Consider the following 24,686-nt stretch of genomic DNA (forward strand, 5'->3'; position numbering starts at 1 on the left):
GACGGACCCATCGGTATGAGGGTGTTAAAAATGTTTTTTTTTTTATTGGACCTAGCATTGGTAGTCGGTCCCCCTATTTCGGGAGTCCGTTCTAAATTTTCGAAATTATGTCTTGATTATTCTATTTCATATCAAAATTGATTTTAGCTTTTGTGCTCATTTCTGAATATATTTCTCTTTTTCAGATTTTATTATCATAAACCCTATTTTGTTTTTATTATCAATAAAAACGCCTGTAAAGCTGCTTGTTTCCTGGCCAATTCCCCGTAATAGGCTAGAGCCACTGTTGATTAAAAACGTATACAGTATTGTCGTATCTTGTGGATACGTGAAATAGGGTAAGTTGCTTGAGCAAAAGAGATTGGAAAGAAGACTTTACAATCTCAGGGATCTGAAGTCTAATCAGAGCTCTAGGCAGGACACACGGAGGTGTTCTGGGAATACTGACGAGTGAGAATCTTGAAGGTAGAATGCTCTCATAGTGCGATATTGTCCGTGAAGAACTGCAGCTCGGGCGGATGGTAGAGAGTGATGACAAGGGGCGATTCATGTGCTGGGTGAGCAAGCGGAAGTTCACACTAAGTGGCTCACATTTCATATACAGGGTGTTTCAGCGAACACTTTCAAAAATTATTAAAGGTAGATAGAATTATTAAAGGTAGATAGATGAGCCTGTGGTAGATAGAATTCTAGTCCGTGAGCTGGTCTACTCGAAGAGGCGGACATTACTTGCACCAAAAATTGAACTGCATAATCGACTAATTAACAAAAATTCCCTAATTAGGTTTCTAGCTAATTACGTTAACATGGCCCATATTTGAATTTACAAATTCTAGCCATGGAGTTTGCAAGGCGGATCTACTTGGAACGAATTCTCGGGATGACACCAGTTTCGAGATATTAATTCCCAAACTTTGCGGAGAAATGCGTTGGCGTTCCAGTTACTTTTGTGCTTAACAGCGCTAAGAGTTATTTTCGCGCTTGCGAGGCGAACACTTAACAAAACGACGTTTCGTTAGGTGTTATCCTCGCAAACTCTACGTCTAGAATAGCGGCTAGAATAGCAAAACCCTGTGTTGCGCGCACGTCTAGAAAGGCCAACACTGTCGCACTCTGTTCGCGCAGCTAATCAGACCGCTACGCACCACTGTGTCGGAACGTGACCGATTGGCACTTGCGTTGCGGGCTGTAATGACCGATTCGCAAGTGCGCACAAGCGGGCAACACGACGAGGCAGAGCAGGGAACGTGCTTGAAACGTGCTGTAAATATCCCACGTGCTGGCAATATCCTAACCACGAACGATTCAAAATTTCCATCAATCTTTCTCATGCCTACAGTCTGGATCAAATGTATAGAGGTCACAGCACCATCAAAAAAAAATAATAACAATAAAAAGATGGCAGATCCCACGCCCTCTGGGATCCGACGTTATGCGAAGCAGTGTGCGGGAAGCCTACCAAGCTAACGAAACGACCATGCGAGCACCAAGACATAGGCGGCTGTTCCATGACCTACATGACACGCATGTCGTGACATTCATGTCATGACCTATCATTTATGTTCGTCATACACTCTTGTCATATTATGCCAATTTTGGTTCATACCAAGTTAACCGAAACGACCATGAGGAGCACCAAGACGTAGGCGATCGATAGATAGATAGATAGATAGATAGATAGATAGATAGATAGATAGATAGATAGATAGATAGATAGATAGAAGCGAAGGAGAAGTATTCAGAAACAGCTCTTACCGCCTGTGAAGTCCGCTTAAAAACACTTCCACGATAGATAGATAGATAGATAGATAGATAGATAGATAGATAGATAGATAGATAGATAGATAGATAGGAGGAGTTTCAAGACATTGCTACTGTCATTTCTGCTGAGTCATGCTCATGACTATGACTTCTACCATCATCATTTAGTGCTTCCTTCAATTAGTACCCACGTCGGAACCCATTTCAGTGGTTTTTCAGTGTTAATGCTTTTTCGCCGGGTCATTGTCACTTTCGTCGGCTGATTCATGACCTACATAACACGCATGTCATGAAATTGATGTCACGACCTATCATTTATGTTCGTCATACGCTCTTGTCAGAATATGCCAATTTTGGTACAAGAATAAGAGAGAGAATAAACATCTTTAATGTCTAAATGCAGCTTTGGAGAGGCGTCCTCATTCCAAAATGCCTTGAGCTCGGGCTGCGTCCTGGGCCCTCGCAATCAGCCGTTGCTGATCTTAGAGGTCGGAGCTGGCCAAGGCTCTCTCCCAAAGCTCGTTGGTGTGGTAAGGGTTCGGAGGATTGAGTGGTGCCTCTCTGCAGCCCCTACTATGTGCCTGAGGGACCCGGGCTCTGCGCAGAAGCGGCATTGCGGAGAGAATTGTGTAGGGGCTATGAGGTGGTTTCTGGTTGGATGGGGGAATGTGTTAACCTGTAGAGCTCGGAGGAATCGCTCCTGCTCCCCTAGGTAGTGACTTGTGTGGGGGTGCATATGTTCTGCGGGTTAGCTTGTAGTGTTGTGTGATGTCTTGGTATGAGACTAGAGGGTACATACGCTCGGGTTCAGATTCCTCAGCGTCGGCTCGGTGGGTCAAATCTCCAGCCACCTGGTTGGCGACCTCGTTGCCAGGAATGCCGTGATGAGCTGGCGCCCAGATGATTCTGACTGATCTGGTTGGCGGCTTTTGATTTATTATCTTGAGCGTAGTGGCTTGAATTCTGCCGCTAGCGAAGTTGCGGCACATCTGTTGGGAGTCGGTAACTATGATTTGCAATTTTGGTACAAACCAAGCTAACAAAATGACCATGAGAGCACCAGGACGTAGGCGGCTAGATAGATAGATAGATAGATAGATAGATAGAGAGAGAGAGAGAGAGATAGATAGAGAGAGAGAGATTAGATAGATAGAGAGAGATTAGATAGATAGATAGATAGATAGATAGATAGATAGATAGATAGATAGATAGATAGATAGATAGATAGATACTCTCAAAGTTGCAAATGATCGCCAAGAAATGCTTCGCATTTAAAAAAGGTAAATTGGTTTTAGTACACCCGTGCAACGTAGAATTTGCATGCTATGGCTGCGAAGCAAAAGAATTCGCGGCACCTGAGTCTTCCAAGGAGCTTGCCAAGCGTTGCCAATCATAGGCTCAATCCGAATCACTTAAAAACTTCAGGAGGAGTCTGGAGACCTCCTTCCTGAATGACCTATGTCCTCGCTGCAACATCATGTGGTTCACAGAACCGTGGGAAGCGCCTAGATGCTGGAGTGCGTCTAGGCACTCGTCGTCGTCGTCCTCTTCCACAGCTGGGTAGTTGGCGCCCCTGGGTTAGCGCTCGTATACTCGTGCTCGGCACGCGCTCGTGCCACTGCTCCCGCGTTCGTCGTCGTCTTCCACAGCTGGCTGCGTGGCCGTTAATCATTCCAGCGTGCAATTTCACTTCTTTTCTGTCGTCGTAATGGGGAGGCAAAGCTTGCACTAGGCCGCGTAAAGCTCGAAACACAATGAAGCTGGCCGATTAATTGCGTCTCCTGGTAGTAGTTAGGTTGAACTTGGCTATGTCGAGGTTGAACTTGGTTGTATCTAGGTTGAATTTGGTAGCAGCTAGGTTCGGCCTTGGCATATATGCCTGAGTTGAGCTTGGTTATGCCAGGTATCTCTTTGGTTATGAAGCAATCGATCGGCCAGCTTCGCTGTGTCTCGAGCTTTGCGCGGCCTAGTGCAAGCTTTGCCGTTTTTTTTGCAGGGTCTCTTTCCTGGATCCGCCAATGAGAAGGCGGGGGATTGGGAGAGGTGGGACAGTGACCTCAAAAATTCGAAAATGTCGCTCTTCGGCCTATGATAGCAGCGAATATCCGAACTTAACGCTGATAGTTAGCTAGGATGCCTGGCTTCCTTAACTGGATCACGCACCTTATGTGAGAGAATGCATCGAGAAATCAATGGAACGTCGTCAACAGAAAACTTATTGAGCAATGCACAAATGAAGTTTTGACAAATTTCGTTGTGCTAGCTCAATGAGTGTTGCAGTTTCATTGAATGATATTTCAACAAATCGACAACACAAATTCACTACTCCTTTCTTGGAAAGAATTGAGCACTAATTGGAATAGTTCAGTCCTGCATTTAATATCTGCGGACTGCGAGAAGACCGTAGAGCAGCTAGTCTGCCACCTTCAATACGACATACAAAGACAGTCAATGTGCAATAGATTGCGGCGACTGTTTAGATGATCGTCGACTGAACGTATAGACGCTCTGGAACACGGTCCCCAGCGATCACCAGTTAACCACTTCTCTGCTAGCTTGGATACCAGTGGTGCTCTAGGAATGCATTGGGAAGAGAATCTTAATGGCAGAATGTTCTCATGACGCGATATAGCTCTTGAAAAACTGCCGTTTGGGTGTGTGGCAGGGAGTGCTGATAGGGGATGTTGCCTATGTCGAGTCAACAAGCGTAGGTGCATTCGAAGAGGTTCGCAGAGCATATATACATCCGTGGGTCCTGCCTAAACCGCTTGTTAAACTTCAAATCTCTGGGATTACGAGGAAGTCCTGTGTTTCATCCATTGTCATTAAAGCAACTTAACCTATCGCACATTTTTACAGCATACGGTGGTACTTCGCACGTGTATACCGATGGCTCTGTTACCCCATGTGCCCCCGCCGCAACCTTTGTCATCCCGCAAATGACCATCGCTCGACGGTTTAAATTCGACCAAAAGTCCATTTCAACTGCCTTAGAACTTGTTTCTATCCGCGAGGCAATACGATTCCTTGCGGGAGAGCCTCCTCGCCCATGGACTTTATTTTGCGACGCCAAACCCGCTCTTCAAGTCATTGCGTGCGCTATGAGACAAGGCCCTTATTATATTTTAGCTCTCGAAATCGCAGAGCTTCTCGACATTGCAACAAAAAGCAGTCAACACGTCACCTTTCAGTGGATACCTGCACACTGTGGCGTGACAGGAAATGAACAAGCAGACGCTGAAGCTAAAATAGCTGTAAATAATGCGCCTGAAGTAAGCATTGCGTTCTCACGAACAGGCATGACTGCCCTGCTTCGGTGCGTTATGCGCAACCCTACACTTGAGCACTAGACCAAACCAGGTCGACGACACATTCGACTGCACAAATGGGACCCAGAAATAAAGTTCCGCATGCCGCATATACTGAAGAGGAGTATAACGAGTATGATACACCGGATTCATCTTGGTGTTGCACTCACGAGGCGTTCTACGCATATCATCGCTGCAGTGACACTGGTCCCAAGTCCTAACTGCGATCACTGCGAAGCGTCAGAAACACTTGAGCACATATTTTGCTCTTGCCCAGCGTACGCGCGAGCACGCCAGACCCTCATTTCTACTATTCAACGAGTGACTAAAAGACCGATATCTGACGAGATTGTATTAGGTCCTTGGCCTAACGCCAACAGCGCAGCTGCGATCATCGGAGCGACTATGGCCTTCCTTCAAGCCACTGGACTCGACGCATGACTAGAATGACCCCAACGTGATGGACCTGTATATACGCACCTCCTTATCATTCGTCGCTCTCCCCCCCCCCCCCCCCCCCTTCCCCAGTGTAGAGTTGCAGGCCAGAGCAAACTATCGCTCAGGCCGACCTCTCTGACGTCCCTCAAATAAACTCTCTCTCTCTCTCTCTCTCTCTGGATACCACACAATTTCCTGGCTAACATCCCTGTCTCCTGTCTTTGTTTTCTCTCTCTCCCCTTGTTTTTCATGCAGAACGCAGCAGAATGTGCACCGTTCCATTTTTGTCGCTTCGAACAATGAACGATTGTTTTCACATGTAACTGATCAGCATTTTATGATAGTTTCCATGAGATCAACGATCCACATTCGGAGCACCACTGAAGAAGCACACGCAAATCCTCATGACGGGTTTCAATTGATGGCGACTCCTTCCAGGCACACGTTGCACACAGGCGAGACAAATGTTTACGTACTTTCCTATGGCTGCTTTGTTGCCGACTGACGTTCTGCAAGCGAGACTTACCTGGTAACAATAGAGTCATAACAATGAGATAGGGGATTCCACAAAGGGTTTGGGTTTACAAAGCGAAAGAATAAAGCGTTTGATTGTTCTGTCCTTCTGCTATACGCATGCAGTGGGACGAACTACTAATTTTGGACGATGAATGGGCAATATTGTTTTTCGTTTGGATCATTGTAAAAATTCTGGAAACTCTGGGCACCTTTCATAGTTACACATTGTAGACAACGAACAGCCGTTCTGTTAGGCCGCAGTCGATGTCAAACTTGGCACACATTTGGTGATGTATATTACGTGAGCAGGTTATTTAATAGGGCATCTATGACAACGTTTTCAATCGTTGAAGAGATCAGTGGGTAAGGCGAAGTCGTTGCTCCTGCTATCAGGATTGATATCACCCTGATCTGTGGTAAGAACGTTTTCATTTTCATTTCGGTTCAATGCTGTCTGTGAACTGAGACTCAAACTACGACGTGTGTAGATGCCCCGTGAATCACTGCTGCTGACATTGCGGCAGGTGAAGCGCACATGCTGGCAAAAGTTTTCGTCTCAATATTTGTGTATTTATGAAGGTGAAACGAGTTTGGGATGGCGGTAAATAAGAGTATTTTGTCTGCGGATGATGCACGCAAGTTCACTGCGAATGTGATGTGCTTGTTGCGTTCTTCGAAAAACTGGAATTTACGTCTTAAACGAGACCTTTACATATATGTTTACGTGCTTTCTGCAGAATTCTTACCAGAATATTCGGGAGTTAGATTAGATATTCAGACGTTGTGCAATCTTACTGCTTGGAGAGATTTGGTTCATGTTCTTGATTATGAAGTATTTGTGTTCCTGATCGTAACCCTAAAAGTTGCAGGCAGTGTGAGCAGCTTTGCTGCAATTAGTATTACTGATACTTCGATGACTGTCCACGGCAGATATTGGGAGTGACAAAAATGTACACGCTTTGCCTACGCGTTATCAGCAGTTTTCCGTGGGCGCTTTTTATTCTCCACTGTTAATAGTGTCAACACCATGAAGTGCACTGTTTAATGGTGGTTAGATCTCTGTTCCAACATCTCTACGTGGGATACGAACCATCTCCGTTGCTTAAAGAGCTATAGCCTGTATTTTATACGGGGTGACATTCAGCCATACGCTAAACGAGACAGATGAATTACTAAAAGTTATGCACAGAACTTTCAGCAATTACGCAGACATGTTATCATTTACCTCATAATAAAATAGCTGCGCATAAAAGCAAAACAGTACTAATATCAGAACAATACGGCTTACGCAGAGTGTATACACGCATTATCGGTAAAAATTCGAAATCTGATGTACAATTCATTTTCAAATTATAAAATAATGTGACGTTCTTTGAAAAAAATCGTAGAATACACCAACGTACTAAAACAACCCAGATATAAGACGTTAAGGTGGGCAAGTTGGTACGTTTGCATCATCCGGAACAAAGACCACGAGAATAAGAAAGACCGGACGCTTGACTAGAAGCGATGTGCCGTTCTCGATCTAGGTTGTTCGTGCGCCGGTTCCCTGCGATGTAACATAGCACGAATAATTTATAACTCACTGTTTAATTGCAATAACTGATGTTCTGGTGAGAACAGTCAATTCAAAGCAGTCGCAGAAATTTACTGCGGACAAGGTCTTCTTTGGAGACTTCAGGTCGACTTGGGGTTCGTGGGATCTGGGTATCCATGGCTGCTACTTTCTGATCCCTCGCGCCCAACTAGGCTATTTCAGTCTTTCTAGTGCACGTAGGACAACAATAAGGGCGTAGAATGAAGCTTGGAACGTAAAAGAGGCGCCAGGTTAGCGTAGAGGAATATACGGAGCAGTAATAGTGCATAAATAGCGCAACAAGGCTGCGATGCCCTAAAACCGGAACTGGATGTGTAGCTTTCCTCAACTAAAAAATATGGGCCAATCCCGAAGGTAGTGCGGTAAAAAAAAAAAAAAAAAAAAAACACTGTATGCCGGTGCGCCCATTTTTCTTCGACGTCAACCGCTGTTGACTCGCTCTGTTTATCATCTATTGAGCGCGAATGCATTCATGTGCATACAGGTTGTTGCACTTAGGCCAAACTTTAAAAATATGCAAATGTTACGTAGCTCGACAGAACCACGGTAATGTTTGCTGTCACTTGGCGACACTCAGATTAATTTTTGCATTCCGCCTAATTAGACAATCAGCCTTAATTAATCAGATTCTTAATTATTATAATTAGATGAAAAGTGTCAATGAGAAAATTGTAGAGCAACATGAAAAACTCCCGATACAGCTTTCTGTCACATGCCTGCGCGGCACACGCAGTACAGTCACAGCGTAAGCTGGTGTAGCGGCTCAAGAGTAGCTCCAATTTGGGCACCACGCACAACAGGTTCTTCGCGGCAGTCTGCGCGCCTCGTTTTAACGAGAACGAACTGAAATGTCCGCCCGGCGTCGATGGCGAGCTGCGGCTTGTAATGCTCTCTCCACAGCAGTCTGCTGAGCCCGATCAAGCCTTACAACTACAACTTACATGTCGGGCGCGCCGCGTTTGCAGGTACCTTAACTAGATGGCGCCACCATACTGACGGAGGCTCGGCATCTCAGGAGCGCGTTGATTGCGCGCCTCGTCTGAATCGGTATATCGTCGTTGGCGCCTGCGGACGCTGCGTTTGCAGGCGACTTACCTAGATGGCGCTACCATACTGGCGGAGGCTCGAGTCGTCTCACCCTGAGTTTGCCTTAAATAGGGTATTTTCGGCGGTCCGATAGCAAGCCCTTGCGTGGCTCACTGGTAGAGTATCCGGCTCCCACGCAGCGGGCGCGGGCTCGATCCCGGCGGGAATCGGGTACTTTTTCGCGTTTCCGGCGATAGCAGTTACGCAGGGGACGACGGCGGCGACATCATCGCGACCAGAAACGGCTAATGGAATGAGCCCATAACAGCTTACGCTGTAAAACGTTTTTCCGAGCGTGAAAGCCCGCCAATACACGCAAAATTGCCGCGCGGCTGGCCGCTCATGTGGCACGTATTGAGCAACAAAAAGCTGTATCGGGAATTTTTTCATGTTGCTCTACAATTTTCTCATCGACACTTTTCATCTAAATATAATATTTGAGTAGTTGAATAATTATTAAGACCAATTTTCTAATTAGCCGGAATGCAAAAATAATCAGAGTATCACCACGCGACGGTAAGCAAGATTACGTTCGTTCTGTCCAACGACGTAGCATCTGCATATTTTAAAGGTTTGGCCCAAGTTAAGTGAAACAACCTGTATGGACATGAATGCATTCGTGCCTTCAGTTGAGAATTCAGCACTGGTGGTGCGTGACGTTCTATCTGTTGGTCTTGGTTTTTATATGCATTCTTTTATTCAAAATGAAGCATTACCAACTCAGAAAATTTGTTTTTTTAATAGTTTAGACCATTACCATTGTTTCTTGGAGATTTCGAGATTTCGAGATTTCCATTTCGTGCATAGCATTTCTTACTATGCCACTTTGTGTTCTCTGCTGCTTTTCTTAGCTCGGCGGCTGAGCGTCGAGCTGCCTGCTCACTCAGAAGTACATGCATAGATGGGCAGAAAGTGTAGCTGCACAAGCGCATAGAATAATAATTATACAAATTACTATTACAAAAAAATGTGACGCTCTAATCAACTTTTGTACTCTGTTTCACTGGATATGTTGCGAAGAAAATGGGGCCTTTACTTTCTTTCTCTTGCTTTGCAGGCAGATTTCTGACGCTATACATAAATGGACGGCGTGTTAGTAAACAGCGTTTTCGCTGCATTGCTACTCTGGCTGGCTCGTAGTAGCGGAGATGAATATCCCAATGTTAAAATATTCATTGCTTTAAATGTCACTGTAACAAGAGGTACGTTTCAACCAATGTGCTAACTATGCCGACTTCGCTTTTCATTGCAATTATATGGACACTCTAGGCGAAATTCCGCCGTCGCCGTGAGGTTCCGTATAAAGTCCACGGGTGATAAAATCGTCGCCGCGCGCCATCCGCTGTATGTGCGAATGAAAGCATGCGACAGTGCGCCGGCAATCACGGCTCGCGCAAAAGGGCGGGAAGCGGGAAGGAAGCGCAGTCTTCCAGTCACGCACAACGCTCCGGAGGGAGGGTTATGAGGTGGAGCGGCCGCGCCTTACTGCCGCCGCGCGCTCCCGCCGGGCCGGATGGCGTCGGGGGGGGGGGGGGGGGGGGGGGGGGCGTGTTCTGTGCCGCAAGCACCCACCCGCGCGGCTGTATCTGGACAGCCATCTGCGGAGGGGGTAGATTACGCCCTCCCTATGTTTTCGGGGCTAAGATCACGTTGATGCGAGCGCCGGCACGAAGCTCAAGTCCCTCGCAGCTGCTGCTGCGCTGACTCGATCACTACAGAGTTTTGACAGCCAGATTCTGCGGTCATCGACTGAGATGCGTACATGTTTGCTCGTGCGCGCGTGACACCATGCTTGTTAATTTAGTTAGTATGCCTATGTTTACAAGCTTATACGGCCGACAAAGCTAATGTCCTTACATTGTATAGCTGTCCACGAATTTGCTATCGCAATCGATGCTTCGGTTTTCGGGCGAAACTGCGACTTCTTTGTATTAGTTTGGTCGCACTACAGAAATATTTCGCTGGTGTCCTCGTATTGATGAGTTATGTCTAAGGCACTTGCTTTATTTCACGCCTCTGTGTATAGCTCACATTGTATAGTGACGCATACATGTCGCGCTCTCTTGAGCACCTTAGTTTCAAGCAAACGTTAAATTGTGCAGTTTCAGCCGTCTAGCACGGTGATACATTGAAAACTGCCTTATTTAAAGCGATTCGCTGTGTAACACAGCTGAAACTAGCCAAGGAAGGGCAACATGATGTTGTATGGGCTACACCAGTGTAACTTTTGAAGAATTGCCCCCATCAGGGCCTTCACATGAGCGCTAATCAGCAAGCTAGGAGTGGTACCTTTATCAGAATGAGTGCTGTCACTGTCAAGTGTGGATGTTACCGCACAGTAAGAAATTGCAGTACAGCAATACGTTTTACGGCAAATTGGGACTTCACATTTTTTGAAACTGGTGCTACGTACATAGTTTTAATGCGTTCGCATTCTTAGGGCGCTTCCCGCACTTTCCGGGGGCCATGTTCGCATCTATGGATCTTTGTATCTAACCACGCGTTCTCCCGGCTACCTGGGTCGGTGGGTAGTCCGTGGTCGAATGGGTAGCGCATTGGGAACAGGGCTGTGCATTGGGCTGTGCTGGGGTAACAGGGTTCGAAACCAACCGCCGGACACACTTGGGTTACTGTGTATGATGCAATGTGTACATACGTGCCGCTCTTCAACGAACCTCTTTCACGCCGACGAGGGCCACTGTAGATACGGTACTGGGCAGGTACCGCTCTTCGAAGAAACTCCTTTATGACACCGGCTGAACACTTCGGGAGCGACAACGGGAGCGGACATGCTTCCATCCACTTCGTCAATATTTCATATTTTTGTGCGGAAACCTCTTTATGGGACTCTTATTCTGAACTGTATTGGAACCGTCAAGTGATCTGGCATTGGCAGAGACGACTCTCAGCCGTGAGTGACTGATTTCGCTCTTTTCCCACAGTTAAAAAGCTTCGAAGCGGGCGAAGCCTAGTTAGGCCTAGTGAGTCGCTGCCCAGGCGGCAGCTGGACCAAGACGTGGTCGGGCTTCAACCACCCTATGTCGGCGGTACAACAGCCATCAGGACCTCACCAGGAGGCACGAATGGCCCCCAACGCGTGAAGTGTTGAGCACAGCACCCAACCAAACGGATTACCAGGATATGCCATCTAGGGATTCAATGGAAGAAGACAACGCAGCCACGACAGGCGGCAACAGCCGCACGTGGCCGGAAGACGGCTGGCAGGCGGTCCTGTCGCGACGACAGAAGACGCAACAGGTACAGCAGGAAAAAGAGAAAAAAAATCAACCGATCGCGACACCACCACCAATACGTCGAGCGGTCCATCGCCGCAAAAGAACCAGAAGAGTGGACACCGTCCGAGAAGACGACAACTGCTCCCGCCCCTGCCGAGGGACATGAAAGTTGTGATGAGGCCGTTCAAAGGCCTAGCTGTGAAAGACTTACTCGGACCGGAACTGTCTATGGCCGTGATCGACATCTGCCAACGGCAATTCAACGGAAGCTTTTTTCTACTCCGCATCCATCCCGGCTCGAGCATCATCTTGATTTCGACGCCACACGAGCACGTGGCCGAACAGGTGAGGAAGATCATCCACCCTAACATTTGGGGCCGACCGCGTCCATTTAACGTGTATGTGGCTACCCTGAGGATTCCATCCGAAGTATGATACACGGAATTCTACCCAATACAACGCCGGCAGAACTCGTGGCCAACGTCAGGGTACGTACCCAGGGGGTAGTGATCGAGCGGGCGAGAATACTTGGTTTGTACAAAACGGCCATTATTACCTTCACGGGCGGTGTTTACTCCATGGGGGCGGAATCCCTGTCCTACCCCTACAAACCAACGAACCAAGTGCACAAGGTCTGCCACCAAACCGGGCATCGTATATACAGACGTGTGCCCAACACCGACTTTTGCAGTGTGATACACGTGTGGAACGCGAGACCCGACCCAGAGACATGAATGCGCCTGCAAGCGTGCGGCGTGTGGCGGAAGCCACGTTACCGGGGACAGAGTGTGAAAAAAAAAAACAAATTGGCCGCCATCCCACCCTGCGAACGTGAATGTCCAGCGAAGCTGTATCAAACACCACCCATGGTCGAACATTGTATTCATGCTGTTCTTCTGGTGTCTTTAATTTCCGCGGTCTACCAATGGCAGTCTTAGAATGCACTGAATGAGTTGTTGAGTATATGAAAGCGTGGTGACGTCACTAAGTGTATATCTGTCTTTGCAATCAGGCAGATATATATATATATGCCTGATTGCAAAGACAGATATGCCGTTTGCCTTCAATTGTTAACCTGGCGGTTTGTGTTTACGTCACGAAATGTCAAGAAATTTTCCGACAAACGAGAGGTATACAGCTTCGCGGTAAACATTATGCGTGACTCTGCTACCGTAAACACCAGAGACCAGCGGAGCTTGGGAAAGCCTAGTGGTAAGCCACACACTTAGTTTGCTGGCGCTCAGGATTTCTTCGCGATGTTATGCGTAGTATCGCCACGAATTCAACCGGCCACTTTCACAAGCCTCCGGATCTTCATTTCTTCGCCTACGCGAACTCTCGGCTTTTTTTTTTTTTTACTTTTTTCGTCACACTTTTCGCATGAGGAAGCTAGGGTACCACCCGCCGTGGTTGCTCAGTGGCTATGGTGTTGGGCTGCTGAGCACGAGGTCACGGGATTGAATCCCGGCCACGGCGGCCGCATTTCGATGGGGGCGAAATGCGAAAACACCCGTGTACTTAGATTTAGGTGCACGTTAAAGAACCCCAGGTGGTCTAAATTTCCGGAGTCCCCCACTACGGCGTGCCTCATAATCAGGTCGTGGTTTTGGCACGTAAAACCTCATAATTTTAAGCTAGGGCACTTGCCAAATAATCTTTACACATTGATAGCGGTACTAAAGATGTACATTTGCCATTGAGATGCCGTACGAAAAACTATGACTACATGATATTTGAGCCTGATAGAAGAAAGTGGTGAAGCGTAGAAATTTGTTGTGCTGCAGAAATGGTCATAGCGAAAAGCCAAGAACATTGATGCTGCTGATTTTCTGATGAGTAGAAAAATTACAAATTCCTGGGTGAAATATAAGCGACTTCAAAAGCATTTTCTGGTATACGTACGGACAAAAAGTGTCATGAGGGCTGCACCGAGTCGAAAGTGTGCTATTTTTTAAATCACTTGAATTTAATCGGTATGCTGCATTTCTAACATTTTACAGGATACTGCTACTACAACAATCGGCTTTTCAACAGCACACTGTATTCGAAGGATCTCTGCGCTCAAATGACCTGTATGGCCAGGCAGAAGGAAGTAGAAGTGGTGGAGTACGTAAACATTTCATCAATCCTAGTTGCATGGCCATACATCGAGAGCTATAGGGTTGCGTCACGTCAAAGCATCTCAAGTTTTGCTTTGAATCTGTTGATACACGTACAACACGAATGGATTATATCATTTTATCTTGCATTTTATACACGAGTTTCATATGTTCTACAAACCTAATCTTAACAGCAAGTGTTTTCTTGTTATATTCGCCAAAAGTCGCATGGAGCACATGCTTAGCCAGCGTTTGAAAACATCAAAAGGCTTTCAAAATTGCTCGCACCGCCCGTAAGTTAGCTTTGCCTAATGCTAATGAATACAAAACAGTGCACCTGAGGTTGAGTGCGATAATATACGCTTGCAAGTTTTGTATCGCAATGTTATTTGTATTTATTTGTATCGTCTTGTTAAGTAATTGGCAACGACAGCAAAGAACTGTCGCATCTCGTCCGGTGCTCGAGCACCAAGTGAGAAGAAATTCGGAATTGGAAACGCAACTTTGACGTGGCAGTTCACAGCAGAACGAGCACAAACGCGCAACTTGCGTCCATTTGTCCAGGTTCAAGAACACATTGATCTAATTGGTTGTTAAAAGGCACGTTTACTACGAAAGGGAAGAGGAAAGGCAGGGAGGTCAACCAAGTCAAGTTTACTAAACTACGCAGAACAAAGTGGTATAAGGGTATAAAGAAAGAAACGAGAGAAACACTCGAAGTGCCGCTTTGTTAGCCGCAGTTATGGTCTCAATTCGTTTCCAAACATAATTGGCGAAGGCTTCGTACGTCCGCGATTTTGTGTATGACCCCCTTCGGAATGCCTGCGTCGCTATACTGCGAATTTGATCCCCTATGCAGCCGAACGTCAGAGTCATGTTTAATGTGGTGTCGTTCATCACAGCCTTTCTAGCCCTAAACCCCACCAACCCCTCTGACCCTCTGACCTTAGAGATATCGAAGGGCTGCTGATATATATATATATATATATATATATATATATATATATATATATATATATACCATGTGCCAGACATCATGCTTGGCGCTTTCAAAAACATGATGGGCCGCTCTACACAAAGTGCATATTGTCCACAGTCGAGTAGAGTAGCCGTCAGTAATTTGTCCTTGATGCCATTCAATTTAGAAATTATTTTTCCCGCAAAAAAAAAAAAAAAAAACACTAACGCTCGCATCTCAAAGCACCGCCCTCAGCAAGCTCCATAGATGTTAGCGGCAGAGCTGGCACATTTATGTGGTGCGTCCGGACCGCTACAGCGGGCCGCCTTGGTGTTGATAAGGAAAGAGCGCCAATAACTGGGGATGTTGATGCGTCATAGAAAGAGTGTGCTCACTAACTCCCTTGAAAAGTGTTTAAGGGCGCTGTTTTTTTTTTATGCGGGCGAACATTTAGTCACGTGATATATTTCATTTCCGCCGGATTTTACTTTTATCAGCCGGAAAGAACACACGGGCAAAAATTACTTGGCTGAAAACATGCCAGTTTTAAGTTTCCCTAAATATTCTACAATTTCTTCATTGACAGCACCCCATTTAGATCAGTGGTTAAAACATAGCGAATTGCGATTAATTGTTAGACTGAATTAATGCAGTGGCCCCGGCCGCTGTATCTCGAAAGCTATCTGCGACGGGAACAGAGTCTGCTTTCCGCTGTGTTTTCGCGGCTTACTTGGCGTTGATGCGAGCGGCGGCAGGAAGGTCAATTCGCTCGCTGCTGCTCTTGCGAGGTTGCCCGCATTTCGGTGGAGGCGAAATGCAAAAACGCCTGTGTGCTTGCGTTGTTGTGCACGTGAAAGAACCCCAGGTGGTCGAAATTCATCGGGAGCCCTCCACTACGGCGTTCATCATAATCAGAACTGGGTTTGGCACGTAAAACCTCAAAAAGAAGAAGAAGAGCTTTGACAGCGAGTTTCTGCGGTCATCGAGTGCGATGCGCTCATGTTTGCTTGTGCCCGCGTGACACCATGCTAGTTCATTTAGTTAGTATGCTTATGTTTACAAGTTTAAACGACCGATAAAACTACTATCCTTAGTTCATCATCATCAGCCTATATATTTTTTATGTCCACTGCAGGACGAAGGCCTCTCCCTGCGATCTCCAATTACCCTGTCTTGCGCTAGCGTATTCCAACTTGCGTCTGCAAATTTCCTAACTTCATCATTCCATCTGGTTTTCTGCCGACCTCGATTGCGCTTCCCTTCTCTTGGTATCCATTCTGTAACCCTAATGGTCAACCGGTTATCCATCCTACGCATTACATGGCCTGCCCAGCTCCATTTCTTCCGATTAATGTCAACGAGAATATCGGCAACTCCGTTTGTTCTCTGATCCACACCGCTCTCTTCCTGTCTCTTAACGTTACTCCTAAGAATTTTCATTCCATCGCTCTTTGTGCGGTTCTTAACTTGTTCTCGAGCTTCTTTGTTAACCTCCAAGTTTCTGCCCCATATGTTAGCACCGGTAGAATGCAATGATTGAACACTTTTCTTTTCAACGACAGTGGTAAGCTGCCAGTCAGGATTTGACATTTTATTCTTCTGCGAATTTCTTTCTCTAGATCAGGGTCCCCTATGAGTAATTGACCTATATATATATATATATATATATATATATATATATATATATAAACTTTACTTGGCATGAAAGCATTTTAAGGAGCGGTGCTATAGCTGTCCACTAATTTGCTACCGGAATCGATGCTTCACCTTTCGGGCGACACTGCGCCTTTAAGAAAATAAATGCGATGCATAAAATATCGGGGACACCCTCTACAACTAGTGAACAAGCGTGTTAGACAAGGACTGAAGCACTGCGGAAAGTTGAGAAAATGTTTCCATCTTACAGATGCTCACCTCTGGAGACAGGATGCCAGTGGAAAAAACCAGGGGAAGAATTTCCTCAATGCTGTGAACGAGTGTGCCCTGAACCTCGAAGTGAGTTCTCATGAGTAGAAGGTAACCTGGGAGTACACAGAAAGCAAGTTCTCGCGTATCATTGCGACAAAATAGTACCTACGGCTTGAACACTGTTTCGCCCATCCCGTAAGTTACACAATTTTAACATGATTGTTATACCGATGTCACACGACCATTCTTGATCGCAATCAAGCTGGATCCAAATCGAAATTCTCGATTGCTTTTGGCTCCATCGCGCAGCTTGCGCGAAGGAGCCAATCACGACCGAGAAATTCGATCCGGATCGGGCTTGATAGCGAGCAAAAGTGCGCCGTGTGACACCCGTATAACACGGGTTTTACATCACAAAGTTTAAGGAGCCATTTTTGCGGTAATTTGTCCAACTCTTTTTCAAAGTACAAGAACAGGGCGTCAACTGGAATACTTACGTCAAGGTTAGTCTAGAGCTTATGTCGTCAATGAACAGCGCTAATTGGGTGTCACAAGATAGAGCTTTCTGAAAAACCATGATGATCAGGAGTAAAGAAATTTCACCAAAAATAAAACTTTCAGTGTGCGAGTAAATTGCACGGTCCAATAGTTTAAAGCGTGGGCTCGTTAGGATGATAGGGCGCCGCCATGAGGACGCCGAGCTTCCTTCGGGACTGGAATAATCTTTCCCAGATTCCAATCGTCTCGCGCAACTCCTAATGACATTGACAACTGAAAAAAAATGACAGAGGATTTCCCTGACAAGGTGTTTGGTGTTTGGGGAATTTTAGAACTTATGCCATTAATGCCTGATGAGGAGATGATACCTCGATCGGGCGAATTATATTTGCGATGCCTGCAGGACTAAAGGTGATGACGGGCATAGTGCGATAGTCATAAGATGGAAAATTAGGCAGATGATCATCAGGTTCGTTAGTAAAAACAGATGTGAACGAGCGATTAAGTGCCTCGAAAGTTTTAATAGTCAGGAATACGCTGGTCGTGGTCTTCGAATAGGGCAAGCGCTTGCTCTTGATTAGAATTTAAATCTTTCCAGAACGGTTTTGCATTAGCATGCAGGGCATGTTCGGGATAGTTGTGGAGGAAAAGGCTCGTTTAGTTTTCCTAGAGAGCGATTCGAATGTTTGTTTCTGCAGCGCGATATTTCTGCCATGCGCTTTCGGAGCGGCTAGCGGCACGGGAGTCTTTTTATTTTTATTTTTTGTTATTTAGACATTTCAACGTCGAGTTAAACCAAGGGCGATGACTGCTTTTCTGTTACGGTTGTTGTAAGCACGAATGTATTTATCAAATCATGCATCTTGTTTCTGAAAAGGAGTCAGTTGGTATCTACGGAGCGGTCTACAAAGCCAGAAATAAACCACGAAAGAAGTTTCTCGAGTTCGGTATTCGTGTGTAGATAACTTACGTGATCATGAAATGTAATGGTTTTCTTTTTTTTTCTTCGTGGGGGCAGGGAATAATCTACAATTAACTTAACCAGGAGGTAGAGAGTAAAACTCTAAAGCCGGACACGTGAGTCAGTGATGAAAGTTTGTCAGGATGAGAAGTAATTGGATGAGGCCAAGTATGGATGTTGCAACGAGACAGTGAAGGAACCGCGACTGTCGCTAGGACGACGACAGCGACGAAGTGGCCAGAGGTACGCGAGAGCCTTGCATCAGTCGCCGCTGCTTGTGGCTGTTGTAACCTTATACATAGTAATAATTTGTAAATACACGCTATTCCCGTAACAATATATACTAGATATGCGCAAGTGCCTACGTAATCTCCAACACAGACTGTCATCGTCACGTGTTCGGCGTCATTCCTTCGCCATCCGGGTATTTTGCAGACCAGATGCCGGATATAGTCTGTCGTCGTCACTCCGTCAACACCGTTCTATTGTGTTCATTTTATTTTTTATTTTTGTTTGCAATATACTGCGGTAACATAGGACTAATGAGGGGGGATTTCATACCTGTTAAACACATGTTATGAGGCGTAATCAAACTCGGAAGTACACATCTTAAGTAAGAAAAGAAAAGTACATTAAGAACTCGCTACAGCAAAAACGACGAAAGAACCCAGGTATTTGCTAAGAAGTATCTCAATAGGTACGAAGTTGTGTTTGTTTGAAAAGCAAACTGAGAAAAAACGACGAAAACGAAGAGAATGCATAACAAGATGTATTGTTCTACAATATGCCACTACGTGTAGCAGCCACCACTACAATATAACAAGAAATAAACAGCTTAGTGGCCAGTAGTACACGAATAACTTTAAAGATTATTAAACGCATGCTCTCACAAAGCAAACAGAAAACAGCGAGGACTCGTCTGTATTTGAAATGCTAAATACAAAACACGTTCTAAATTGATTGCAGTATCTGATGCAGTGATATCATTCCACAAGGAGTTCAACTCGCCTAAAAGGAATTTTTGAAGAGGCTTGTGCGTGCTTCGTACAGGAGAAGATTGTGCGTGTGACGATGACGTTGGGTGCGTGATTTAAACGGCTAAGCCTATGCAAGACCATTTGATTTTAAAGAGCAATTGCAAATTGAATGCAATAGTTACATTTGCGCCATTTTTTGCAAACATTTGGCTCATTAGCGTTACACTTGCGTAGCTCTCATTTTACCGTTTGCGCCAACATCAACCAAAAGCTTCGCTCAACACTGGTTTCCACGTAAGGGTGGGATCCGCGGATTAATTTTTTTCTTGCCTAATATAGACGTATACAGGCGGCATAATCATTTAGTCCCCTTGCACGCACACCGTACGAGCGTCAGGCTACCGGGTTCGCTAAAGCAACAGGCTCATCAGCAGAAGGCAATAGCATAGCTTTGGCTTTTGACATCCGTGCTCATGTCTTTAAATTGCGAATATCTCTCAGACTTCGTGTTATTTCAGATTTCGAGAAGTACAGCGTTCCTGTTTAAGTAAGCAATTTAACCTGCTTATTTTATCGAGAACCATATCTCTAGTCCTTAGTAACGCATTTTAGGGTAAAATCGACGGCGATTCTTATCGTGCCGTGTTCTGTTTATTAAATGCAACTACCGATGATATCTTCAATTGCGGACCACAGCAAATTAGCGCGTAAGACGCGTGCTTCCCATATAACGAGAAAGCGATTTCTTGGCGACAATTGCACGTCCCAGTGTGTTTACCATTTGGCGAAGATGCATCGTGGTGAAGAAAATTACCCGTCGTGGTGGCGGCATAGTAGCTTTGGGGTTGCGCTGCTAATCCCGAGGGCGCAGGATGAAATCCCGCTCGCGGCGGCCGCGCTTTGATGGGGGCGAAAGTCAAGAGCGCCCGTGTACTGTGCATTCGGCGCACAAAAAAAGAGTCACAGGTGGTCGAAATTATTCCGGGAGTCCTCCGCTCCAGCGTGCCTCACAATCGCATTGTGGTTTTGGCAAGTGGAAAACCCCCGAACTAAATTTTTATGAACAAAACATTTGCCGCGCGTGATACGCACCTACCAATTCTCCAGAATGTTTTGTAAAGTTTACGAATTTGAGCTCCCTCTGCGATTTCTCGAATGTTCCATGAAGTTTCTCGAGAAATAAATTCTGCTCGCGAAAAAAATTCACTCCTCGTCTTCGAAGTTTACGTTAGAAATCATCTCACACCGAAAAAACGCCAAGGGGGCACGTGCTTCCAACAAGTTTATGCAGACGAAATCCTGATGCCGGCAAAATCAGCATTAGCAGATTCGCTGAGTCACTGTGACATAAAAACAATGGGTTGTTTATCAGTCTCTGCGGTTCCAAGTTAACTGCCACTTGTGTTCAGTGTCTAAAGGTGAATGATTGTTAATAGACAGTTTTAGTTTCACGTACGTTGAAGCGCTACGTACGTGAAGATCTTGCGGGATCGAAATGCGCATGCGCAGAACGTAGGGAGCCCCCGTCGCGTCTCACGTATACGCACGCTAAATCTGCACCTTTGCGTTGCGCGCCCCACGAACGTGATCGGCTCTGCGAGCTGATCACGCGTTATCTCGACACAGCCGAGAGCAGTTTCAAGATCGCATCCAACCGTGCCGACGGTGCGTGTGGTTAGTCACCGTATATAGTGTTGTGCTGCTTGTTTGCGCGTGTCAAAGTTCACGAGAGCACAGATAATTAATGATCATCACAAAGGAAAGCTGGGAGGCATTTTGCAGCTTAGGACCAGGCAGATAACACAGCACTGCGTAGCACGGACGCGTTGTTTGCTAAGTTCGAGAACCGCGCAATGGCTCCGATTTCGGCTCGTCTTGAACGAACTTGGCTGAAACAGTGTTGATGTCTGCCATCAGAGGGCGCAAGTAGACATACAGAAACAACTATCTATACGTTTTCAAGGCCTTCTACAACAGACAGTTGCGTACGCGAAACTATAAGCGTCCCTCACATGCGACGCGTAGCGCACGTAGAACTCTCACGTTTGCGTGCGCAAAGCTCCTGTGTACGTGAAACTAAAACTCTCTAATAAACTGCGCATGTGTCCCACAAAAGGAGTGTGTTCAGAGCAAGCGTTATAGAAAACAAATGCTATTGCCCCCCCCCCCCCCCCCCCCCCCCCCCGTTCCCCGCTCTCAGTGTCGTGAGCGCGGGATTTTACAAATTTTAAACTTCCCAAGTTTGCAGGTACGGCGATGTCGTCGAACGTGACTAACTCACTCCAAGGCACCTAAACCGTTATCGCACTTGTCCCAGCGACCTTGGCACCCTAGAACAGTCGACCAGCTCGCTTGGCGTGACGTTAACTCCGGTAGAGTAGAGATCTGAGACCCTGTCTTTTTCTAAATTGCGAAATATGCGGGCACGGGCCACCCGCCATTGGGTGATATGTGTGACGGAGACTCCATTCATCTCGGACCCGTGCAGTTACCAATTTTTCAATGCCGGAAGGCTCACCGTGCAGCTGTTAGCGTTACTGGCAATAATGACGTATTGTTACTAACTTCGGGCAGGGGCAATTCATGTACCGTGATCCGGCCCGTTCAGGCGGATTACCCGAAAAGGGAAACAATGCCAGTAGAAATGTCCATCTCCAGGTAGCGAATTAAAGGTGTTCATAACTTTTAGTGAATAACTCCAGGCAGGATGCAAGTGGAAAGTGCGAAATTTAGGTCGAGCAGTACGAAAGTCTTGTCTTTTCAGCCGAAATCCTAGGACTAGCACAATTTTTGAGAGATGTCCGTGTTTAAATGTGCAACGAAATGCACTGGCGTTGCTGTTAAATATATAATGTGATTTTTCACGCTGTTAATGTCCGCCTGCTCGAGTAATCTAACTGTGGCAGTAAAATTGCTCGATTCGCCAAAGGCGAGATGTTAAATCATTCTGCAAAGATTTATCAAAAGTTGGAACAGTTGGTATACTAGAAGGTTATTCGTTATAAGTTACCTATCTTTCATAGTTCTAACTTTGTTCTGAAATATTTTTGGATGTCATCGAGAAACTAACTGGCAATTTCAATGCAACAGTAATAATAGTGTCCATATACGCCCGGTGTTTCTAGATGTAAGCCCATAAAATGTGCGGCCAACTGAATTTTACTCCGCACTTCCATATCTTCTCTTCCAGATGCTCGCCAGGCGAAAACTAAGGATGCGGCTCCTTCTGAGAATAACATAAACCCTACCTAGTTTTCTCCCGAATGAAATAAAATCGACAGCACGCCTCCACGAGGCCAGAATTTTCGCGAAGTTCATGTCTCACCGACATCAATAAATCTCTCGTAAGCCTGAGTCATCGCCGCGGATGCTGTCACACAAGCTTTCGTGTCAAACTTCATAAAGGAAATTCTAGGTTCCAGCTAGGACGACATCGTGCGCATCCCAAAGACTTCTTAAGAAGGCGGTAGGGCCCGCGCTGTATTTGAGTTCAGAGCCGCATGAACCGCTGAAGTCTGCCAATTACTGATCGAATAGTTTGCCTTGGCACTTTCGCCCGTTTTCGTGGTAGGTGGTTGGTGATCGATGACTGGTGGTCAGGCTTTAAACGGCGATAGAAGGACCTCGATGCACAGCGTGCATGCTGTTCGCGTTCTGGAACGAACGCCAACAGTAAGTATATCTGATTAATATATTTCGATGGAAGCGTATTTCTCACAAACTCATGCGTGTCATACATGGTATTTGTTGCGGTAAAATAAATACTTCATGCGCAAATGCTGTCCAGCGAGAACTTTCAGGGCCTGTAAAATTTCAGATGCTGTCGTGGAGGCGCTCGGGATACCGAGAGGGCTCCGGAACCGCTGCAGATGTATTTGTTACCGGCTTTGGTCTCTACGGAATTATGAAATGAAAGAATAAACGCCACCAGAATGGCCTGACTGCAACAATTGTACGCCTTGAATCGCATTGCTCATTTAACAAAGCTTTAGGCCATTCGCTGACTTTGACCATCATCATTGGCGATGGCCCGACACGGCGGCTCAGTGAGCTAAGGCGTTGCGATGCTGAGCACGAGGTTGCGGGATCGAATTCTGGCTGCGGCGGTCGCATTTCGATGAAGGCGAAAAACTAAAGTGCCCGTGTGCTCGCGTTGTAGTGGACGTTAAAGAACCCCAGGTGCTCAAAATGGATCCGGAGCCCTCCACTACGGCGCGCCTCCTAATCAGAACTGGTTTTGGCACGTAAAACGCCAGAAAGAAAAAGATTTTTGCAATTTTCTTTAGTGTGGTTGAAATTATGAAGACGCAACATACTATCTTTAAATGAAATTCTGGTGTTGTTGTTTTGTGTTCTTTGTACTTTAGTTCAAGTGGCGCACCGTGTGCACCACCTCTCTATGAAGGGCGTATTCTAGTAAATTCTCTTGCCCGAATTCCATGGGTACGTAAAGGACAGAGTTAATGATGGTGTTAGTCCTAAATACAGTACTAGGTGGTCACTCAAATTAGGCTTGTAAAACGCGCATGTGAAAAGCGCGGCGCCTGTCTAAAAGTAAAGAAAGCCGGTTGAACAAAGTTTGCTTCTAATATTGCATGTGTTTTGCACCTAAGAAATGAAGTGAAGCTTTGTTTATTTTCCGAATGGCACTGAAAGAGAAGGAATGCAAGTGCCACTTTTCGGGAAGAATGACAGCTCAACAGAACCTGGACGGCAGACCAACTGCATCAGTTATCAGAGATACAGAAGTGCTGGTTCATGTTGCGTTTAGGTTTTTGGGTATAAATTTATGTAACTTGTCGCGGGGAAACACCGAAGAGCAACATTTAAGGCATAACACAGTAACAAGGCAGGTTCGCCGACACTCTACACAAGGGTGCGTTGAGGACCCCTTTACAGGGCCGCCTTAGAGTCGCAGAAAATTGTCCATTGCTAGCTTGGCGTCGGACGAACTTCTTCAAGTGGAGCACGGAGTGTAGCGATTTGTACCCTTTGGATGTAGTATACAAGATGCTTATGACTTGATTTCTACAGATTTCCCCGGGATGACAACTGCAGCCGAAGAGCTGTTGAGCATAACCGAGCCATCTGTGTAAACATGTTGCCGCGTTCTCGGCAAGTCGTGTAGGACACATTGTTTCTAATGACCATTTCTCCAGAGAAATGATTTTGTGGCGTTTGGTACAATTTAAACGGTGTTTCAGAATTTTGCAACTCAAGGTAGTTTCGAAGGCGTGAAAACCATTAGAATATTCGTTGACGCGTAACTTCAATTCATGATTAGGCGGGATGTACAGCCGGATTTCGCGAGATTCTCGTTTTTCAATAAACGTGTTGACCCAG

General features: G+C 46.0%; 1 protein-coding gene and 1 long non-coding RNA gene across 2 annotated transcripts in view; one reads left to right on the forward strand and one right to left on the reverse strand.

Moving 5' to 3' along the window:
• Positions 1-17,022, reverse strand: part of LOC125941466 (uncharacterized) — a 208,884-nt gene extending 191,862 nt beyond the window's left edge. The window contains exon 1 of the long non-coding RNA XR_007464348.1: positions 16,914-17,022. This is a non-coding gene — a long non-coding RNA (uncharacterized LOC125941466). The remainder of the gene's footprint in view (positions 1-16,913) is intronic.
• Positions 9,779-22,819, forward strand: LOC119434126 (uncharacterized). The gene is made up of 4 exons (XM_049658806.1): positions 9,779-9,908; positions 13,943-14,048; positions 16,906-16,994; positions 22,534-22,819. The coding sequence occupies exons 1-4, from the start codon at positions 9,788-9,790 to the stop codon at positions 22,593-22,595; spliced, it is 378 nt and encodes a 125-aa protein (XP_049514763.1). The 5' UTR covers positions 9,779-9,787; the 3' UTR covers positions 22,596-22,819.
• Positions 22,820-24,686: the final 1,867 nt, after the last annotated feature.

Source organism: Dermacentor silvarum, chromosome 11 (genome assembly GCF_013339745.2).
Source record: "Dermacentor silvarum isolate Dsil-2018 chromosome 11, BIME_Dsil_1.4, whole genome shotgun sequence".
Classification (NCBI taxonomy): domain Eukaryota; kingdom Metazoa; phylum Arthropoda; class Arachnida; order Ixodida; family Ixodidae; genus Dermacentor; species Dermacentor silvarum.